Raw genomic sequence first — 8,346 nt, 5'->3', positions numbered from 1 at the left:
TAAATATTTACTGTTGTTATTTTCCAATTTGACCAGAGAGAGAAAGTGAGAAAGCAAGCCGCCAGGTCTGAGACTGGAACCACGGTTGGCCATGCGAGAATCCAGCACCCTTAACAACCATGCCATCTGCAGGCCCTGCCTTTTTTTTTTTAAGAGATTTTTGCTATAGAGCATGTGCGCTCACTTGACAGTCAGAAAGCGAGAAATCACCCCACCCCACCTCCAAAGGGTTGCCCACGCTGTAATCCCTCGTCCTCCATTCTCTTCTCAGGATTTTGGGCATGCACGCACATGTGTCTGGCATGAGTTTGAAGCCTACTGGGCCAGGACTCAAACCGCAGTCAGCCATATAAGAGTCCAGCGACATAACCATTATGTCATTGCTGGTCCCCTAACAGCCACACTTTTAAAAAGTAAAAAAGAAATAGGTGAAATTAATTGTGATAATGTATCTTGTTTAATGTGGTATATTCCAAATACCATCATGTCAATATGTAATCAATGTAAAATTTGAGATAGTATACATTCCTTTTTCTTATACTAGGTCTTTGAGGTTTATGTGTGTTATTTTTACACTTATAATGTATCTCAGTTCTGACCGGTCAGGTGTGAAATCCCAAAGAACCACATGTACTAGTGGCACTATACTGAACAGAAGTTTTAGATAATTCAGAGAGAATTATTCCTCGTATCTAGAAAAACTGGTTTTAGATTATTATTTTCTTTTTGGTTAGAAGTAGTTATGGTCAACTCCTTTTGCAGTAACATCTTAACATCCCAAAATAAAATAGGGCTGAATTCAAGTACAAAGAAGCTAAAATTTGGTGGATCCTTTAGAAGGTAGTTTTATCATCTTGGCAGGTGGCGTGGTGGTTAAGGGTGCTGGAGTCCCACATGGCCAACTGCGGTTGGAGTCCTGGTCAAATTTAACTAAATGAATGAATGAATGAATGAATGAAGGTAGCTTTTATCTGCTTAAAGACATGAGGAGGAGGGAAACAGCAGTTAGCGTAATGGCTATGTCGCTGGACTCCCACGTAGTCAACCGCGGTTTGCGTCTCGGACCTGGTGGCTTAAATCTCACGCCGGGTGCGTGTGCGTGCATGCCCAAGATCCCAAGAGGAGAATGGAGGAGAAGGGATTGCAGCGTGACCATCCCCCCTGGGGGATAATTTCTCCCTTTCTGTCTCTATGTCTCTGTCTGTCTGGCAAGCACACGTGCCCTATAGCGAAAACCTCTCCAAAAAAAAAAAAAAAAAGACATGAGGAGGAGAAATCAAAATAGTTCTGCCTCCCTTTTCCTGCTCTATAGGGCAGACCTTTCACTTGCTGCCTCACCTTCATCCCCCTCCCCCCCCATAAGGTTTTGCCATAGGGCATGTGAGGGCCAGTGAGAGGGCAAGTGAGAAATCACACCCCACTCCCCACCAGGGGAGGGGGGGATGGCCACACTGCAATCCCTTTCTTTTCCATTTTCCTCCTAGGAATTTAGGCAGGCATGCACGTGTCAGGGATGATTTTCAAGTTGCTGGGTCTGGACTCGAACAGTGGTCAGCCACGTAGGATTCCACCGTCTTAACCACTACACCACCTGCTGGCTCTGCTGCTGCCTCTTCATTAATCTTTTTATCTATTTTTTGGGAAAAAAATTTTTTTCCTTTTTTTTGAGAGGTTTTTGTATAGGGCGCGTGCGCTCGCCAGAAAGACAGAGAGACAGAGAGATAGAAAGCGAGAAATCACCCCCTGAGCAGGGATGGCCACACCACAATCCTTTGTCCTCCATTCTCTTAGGATTTTGGGCACACGTGAAGAGACACCTAGCATAATTTTCAAGCCACTAGGTCTGGGACTCCAACTGCGGTCAGTCATGTGAGAGTTCAATGCTTCAACAATGCACCACCTCTGGTCCCTATTCTCTTCTTTACCTAACTTCCAAGGGACCCTGTGAATCAGACTGTGGCTACAGCAAATATATCGGAGGTGTTTCTTCTCAGTGACAAATACATTGTGTCCAGGGATATGTCAAAGACCTGACCTCAGGCATGACAGTATTCAGAGCTGTCTGCAAAATGTCAACACCCTCTATGCAGAAAACGCCGCCGTTTTCTCCTAGAGAGGAGGGACACAGAGTTTGACATCTGGAACTTATTAAGAGTTGAGTTCTTAGATAAGGGCAAGGCCATGTAGACTTCTTTTTCCATCTTGCTCTCCTGGTTCTGCAAACCTCATTTAATTCTGTGATTTACAATTCAGTAACACCCAACAGAATACCTTTACGGATGCAGTGGCAGGAACTGTTTCCCTTAAAACTTAGTAAGCAGCTATGGCCATTCTTCACAAAGCCTTTCTACCCTATCTGAAGGACCAACTAATATTAAGTCACAATGCTGTGACGTGTCACGAATTTGGGAGGAGGGCAGCAGGCCTGTGTCAAGAAGAGAAAAACAGGGAACCAGCAGTTAACATAATGGCTATGTCGCTGGACTCCCACATAGTTGACCGCGGTTTGCGTCCCGGACCTGGTGGCTTAAAACTCACACCGGGCGCGTGTGTGTGCATGCCCAAGATCCCGAGAGGAGAATGGAGAAGGGATTGCAGCGTGACCATCCCCCCTGGGGGTGATTTCTCGTTTTCTGTCTCTCTGTCTCTCTCTGTCTGTCTGGCAAGCGCACGCACCCTATGGCAAAAACCTCTCCAAAAAAAAAAAAAAAAAAGAAGAGAAAAACAGTTCTCCACTTAAGAGAGCGCAAGTGGGGAGAACAGGGAAAAAAAGGCAGTCTGTAGCAGAAGTAGCAGGGTTTGCAAGAGGAAGATGAAACAAGAGGTTAATAAACGTGCACAAGAAAATGAGTCACTACTCTTATTGTCGGTTCCACGAAGAGCCAGCAAGTGAGTCTGCTCAGTGCCCAATGAGAGAAAACAGTATTGAGAAGGTAGAGACACCCCAGTGAGGATACCCTGAAGTAACAATAGAGAAGAGGGGACTGTAATAATGAATGAGCTGCAGTGAGAGCTCTCATCCATCTCCTGTATAATTAACAAAATAATTTTCTTCTGTCAACATAAAGCTCCTATTTCAATAACATATTCAAAATAAATGAGCCTATAGGTCTCACAGTATCAATATTAAGACTCGAGCTCCTACTGGATCCCAAGGAACAAGTGCTCAAGGGACTAGATATTAAATTTCAAACAATGTGATCTTTGAGATTCAGTTTAAGACTCAGCAGACCTAGTTTGGACCACTTTTTTCCTCTGGCTTCAATCAGCAACATAATATCAAAAGAAGTAACAAGTGGAAGAATTTATCTCTCTTTTGATATAGTACTAAGGGTAGCGTAGCATGAGTAGGGAAGGAGAAGCTGCAGAAAAGTGCAAATACAGTGTGGTGAATTTTTTTTCTAGTGGGTGCATGCACTTGTCAGAGAGAGACAAAGGCAGAGGGAGGGAGAAAGCAACCCCAGTGGCGTGGCATAGTTATGCCATAACCTCTCCTACATTTCTTCTGTCACTGGTGGGACACACATGTGCCCAGTGTTTTTTAAGCCAAAGGGCCAGGATTTGAACTGTGGTCAGTCATGTGGGAACCAGCTCACTTAACCACTAGTCGACCAAAAGGTCCCAGTGTGGTGAAATTTAACAACAGATACAAAGGAATTATAATTTTACCTCTGTCAATTAAACCAAAGATCTATTTCATATTGAAACTCTAGATTCTGAGTTACCTCTCTGGGCATCTGAGTAGACTGAGAGTGGATCTATTTATCTATCTTTCTTTCTTTAGAATTTTAACTTCATTCATTCATTCATTTATTTTAATTTGACCAGAGAGGGACAGAGTGAGAGAGAGGAAAGTGAGAAAGCAAGCTACTAGGTCTGGGACTTGAACTGCGATCAGCCATGTGGGAGTCCACCACCCTCAACCACCATGACACCTGCCGGCCCTTCTTTCAGTTTTTTAGAGAGATTTTTGTGGCATGTGCTCCAAAGAGACAGAGATAGAAAGCAAAAAAATAAATAAATAAAATCACTCCCAAGAAGGGATGGCCACACTGCAACCCTTCTCTTCCTTTCTTCTCTGAGATTTTGGGCATGTGCACTCACCCGGTGTTGAGTGTCAAGCCATGGGGTCCAGGACTCGAATTGCAATCAACTATGTAGCAATATAACCACTACATCTGCTAGTCCCAAGAGAGTGGACCCTTTTTAATCATTCAGTGAGTATTGCTAACTAACTGCTACACCTGAGGCACAGCATAAGCTGCAGGCCACCACCATGCAATCAGTCAACAGCAGCCCACCAAGGAAAGTCAATGATTTTCCATAAGTAATAACTGCCTCTCTGCAGTTCTTCAGCACAATAGATAGCTGGCTAGATAGAAACACTTTATTTATAGCCAGATAGCTTTTCAATTCATCCCTATCAGATGAGGCTACAGTTCTCTAGAAAATATAGGTATTTAAAAAGTTCAATGTGGAGACTGGCAAGTGGCATAGTGGTTAAGGGCGCTGGACTCCCACATGGCCAACTATGGTTCGAGTCCGTGGCTTGCTTTCTCAATTTTCTTCTCTCTTTCTCCTTCTTTCACTCTGTCCCTTTCTGGTCGAATTAAATAAAGTTAAACAGAATAATTCTTTTTTAAAAAAAGTTCAATGTGATTGATGAGAAGAAACAATTGTAAACTCTCTATTTATTCTTAGGGAGATTCCTAAAACTACTTATCAACTATTTATCAAAAAGACGATTTATCGGCACCAGCAACTGGTGTAATGGCTATGTCACTGGACTTAGTTGGCCAACCATAGTTGGCCACGGTTCAAGTCCCAGACCCGGTGGCTTAAACTCATGCCGCCGGGTGCATGTGCGGGCGTGACCAAGATCCCGAGAGGAGAATGAAGGAGTAGGGATTGCTGTGTGGCCATCCCCCCCCCACTGCCCGCCACCCGGGGGGGAGGTGAATTCTTGCTTTCTGTCTCTCTGTCTCTGTCTTTCTTTCTGGCGAACGCAGGCGCCCTATAGCAAAAACCTCTCCAAAAAACAACAAAAAGAGACGATTTATCAGTGGGCATAGTGCAAGACTCATTAACAATATGTAGTAACAACTTGAAACACAACCCCCATGCAAAGTTCAAGTCAAATGCATATATTAAATACCTAAGAATAGGATGAACATAGATTTGTTCTCCAAATCCTAGAATACACAAATAGGAAGCTAAACCTTAGCATGTGAGAAGTTTAAGGAACAGGAAAAGATAAGCATATCAAAGAGTGAAAAGAGCATTGCACAGGGCAATATGACCTGGATTCTGGTTTTAACTCATCCCGAGTATGCAAATTCTGAAAAGCTGCAGGATGTTTCTCAGCCTTGGTTTACTGTCTGTAAAAAGTTGAACTTCTAGTACTTAACAGTTATAATTACCACATGGAACTGCTTCTAGAAACTAAATAGGTAGTCAGATTTGAGGAATAAGAAAATGCAGAAAAGGCAATAAATTGTCCTAATATTTCTGATACATGTTCTTCTCTACTCTGAGTGGCTTCTTTTTTTTTAAATAAATCCCAAAACATACAGCCAACTGATTTTTTTTTTTTTTTGTGGAGAGGTTTTCGCTATAGGGCGCGTGCGCTCACCAGACAGACAGAGAGACAGAAAGCGAGAAATCACCCCCCGGGGGGATGGTCACACCGCAATCCCTTCTCCTCCATTCTCCTCTCGGGATCTTGGGCATGCACGCACACGTGCCCGGCGTGATTTAAGCCACCGGGTCCGAGACGCGAACCGTGGTCGACTACGTGGGAGTCCAGCGACATAGCTATTACACTAACTGCTGGTTCCCTAAGAGTGGCTTCTATTCCCTTTATGGAAGAGCAGCACAGAACAGAGGATTTTGTAATCCAGAGGTCAAGTCTACTACTTTTGAAGTAGTGGGTCTTAAAGAGAAACAAAATAGCAAGAATGCTTCTAGTGTTAGACTTTCCTAAAGGGGGACAGAAGACAAACAAGGTGCCTGTCCTTATCAGCCAAGAAATATCATAATAGAATGCTTTCAGCTCAGTATTCCCATCTACCTGTATTCCCCTGACACTGGAGCACCATAGAAACACTGAGATAGAATTCCCACAAGTAAAGGATCCTTTTCAGCAGCTCTGCCAGGGGATATTTAAGTCTTCAGTGAACTGGATGAGCCCTTTGGAATCTGAAGGGCTCATAAGTTTATTTAAAATGGGTGCCTATAAGTAAAAAGTCATTTTCCCTTACCATTAATATCGAGTAATATCCATTTGGTATAAATGTATATGAAAAGCAGAGACTCTTTTCCTACAACGATGAATATTTTAAATGTTCTGATTGTGGGGACCAGCAGTTAGCATAATGGCTAGGTCGCTGGACTCCCATGTATGTAGTCGACCGCGGTTCGCGTCCTGGCCCTGGTGGCTTAAAACTCACTCTGGGGGCGTGTACCTGCGTGCCCAGAATCCCGAGGGGAGGAGAATGGAGGAGAAGGGATTGCAGCATGGCCATCCCTCCTGGGGGTGATTTCTTGCTTTCTGTCTCTCTGTCTCTGTCTGGTGAGCCCTATGTGCCCTATAGCAAAAATCTCTCAAAAAAAAAAAAAAAAGTTGTGATTGTGTATTTTCCTTTTTTTTTTTTTTTATAACCCTCCTGAAGACAGGATACTTTATTGGTCATTTTATACTACACCTGTAGTGTCTAGCATGCAGTTGGGTACCCGTTATATGTGGGTACCCAACTGTGTCTATTGCATGTAATGTGCCCCAATGTGAAAGAAAACATCAGGAGCCTTCTTTATTTTCAAGGAGACTAGGGCCTTATTGAGGAGATAACTGAGTATTTTCCCTTTTAGTAGTTACATTGCTTTGCTCTTTCTTCACATACAAGCATGATGTTAGAGAGTACTTGGATCTAGTTTATTCCTAAAAGAGAAATGTGGTTGTGGCTCCACCTGAGGAGTATTTAATACAATGATTTTACTTTAAAGAAACTTCAACACTAAGTTCCTGAGGAAAAGGCTTTATTTAGATCTTTGGGTTTCATCTGCTTCAGTTAAAAAAGTGTATTTATTCTTGCACCTGAATGTCTGGCGTGTTGATGATAACACACAAACACTATGAATAAATGGATGAATGGCTAGCTAAATGTAACAAAGTTTTTTTGAAAGATTTTTGTGTCAGAAATAATAAGCAAATAAAAGAAGCAATTTGAAAGATATCTTTTCAGAGAGTAACAAATTATTTTATATGCTACATATTCCCATCCCAGAAAGGCCACTTGTGCTCTGAATAAAGACAAAATGGACATATGTCCAAGTAACACTCTCATTTATCTAAGACCTGTGCAGAAAGCAGCCTGGTTCCCTGGAGCCTGATTAGACTTGATCAGAATCACCCAGAGCCATATCCACATCATAAAAATCGCCAAATTCAAGTCCTCAGTGAATATCTTAGAGTAGGTATGATCCATTCATTCAGAGAAATGGGAAATCACTTTTACCAAGAGCACATGGTTGGACATAGTGGTGTGATTCTACTAAGCACCCTTAGAAAGTGGCTCTATACAGCTCTCCTTTGATAAACCCTGTGGCTCTCCATCCCTCCAAGATTACCACTTCTTCCACTTGGGGCCCCAAGGCCTGTTCTAGAGCCAATCTGACACTTTTCCACGCTCTGGGAGCCTGGGCCTCCACCACACCCTATCTCAGCCAGATTTCCACTCCTACTGATAAACAGAAGTCCGTGAGATGACAAACCAAAGCTTAGACCCTAATTACTCCTGTTCCCCTCATCTCAGAAACTAGTGTCCACACCACTCTTGGATTCTCAGGAACTCACTCCTTTTGCCTGGAACGCCTGGCCCTTGCGCTGACCTCTCAGCTTCCATGGCTCCAACTAGCTTAGTTCGCTCTGACCCTTTCCTGTTCCCGGCGTTGGGGTCCCGGCTGCTCACACAACCTGCTTCCTTGTCTGTAAGATCCCTGGAGGTTGGGAGGAGGAGACACCTAAGAGACCTTCGGGGACCTAACATCCCCCGACCCTCACACTTCCACTTGCCCACGCCCCAAACTCCGGGTCTCCACGACCACCTCGGCCGCCCCCCGAGCACTCCTGCCCGGGCCGGCTCCCCCAGCCCCAGCTTCCGGACTCTGCCTTCAGCTCTGCTTCCTGCCTCCGGCCTCGCTCACGGCGTGGCGTCCGCGCCCCGCGCCCAGCCCTCCGCGCCCCTCGCCGGCGGGCTCTCACCGCTCGAAGAGCAGCCTCACGGAAAAGACGCCCGCCGCCAGCGGAAACACCGAGAGGATGTGCCGGGCGCGCGGGGAGCCGGAGGC

At 44.5% G+C, this 8,346-nt stretch overlaps 1 protein-coding gene across 1 annotated transcript in view; it reads right to left on the bottom strand.

Moving 5' to 3' along the window:
- The window catches only part of CERS5 (ceramide synthase 5), a gene marked incomplete at its 5' end in the record, with an annotated part of 64,888 nt that extends 56,553 nt beyond the window's left edge, over positions 1 to 8,335 (bottom strand). Inside the window, 1 exon segment of the mRNA XM_006168231.2 lies at positions 8,261 to 8,335. Within this exon segment, the coding sequence (XP_006168293.2) occupies positions 8,261 to 8,335 (75 nt within the window).
- Positions 8,336 to 8,346: the final 11 nt, after the last annotated feature.

This window comes from Tupaia chinensis, unplaced genomic scaffold (assembly GCF_000334495.1).
Source record: "Tupaia chinensis unplaced genomic scaffold, TupChi_1.0 Scaffold145652_1, whole genome shotgun sequence".
NCBI lineage: Eukaryota > Metazoa > Chordata > Mammalia > Scandentia > Tupaiidae > Tupaia > Tupaia belangeri.
This window is presented reverse-complemented; position numbering and strand designations above follow the sequence as displayed.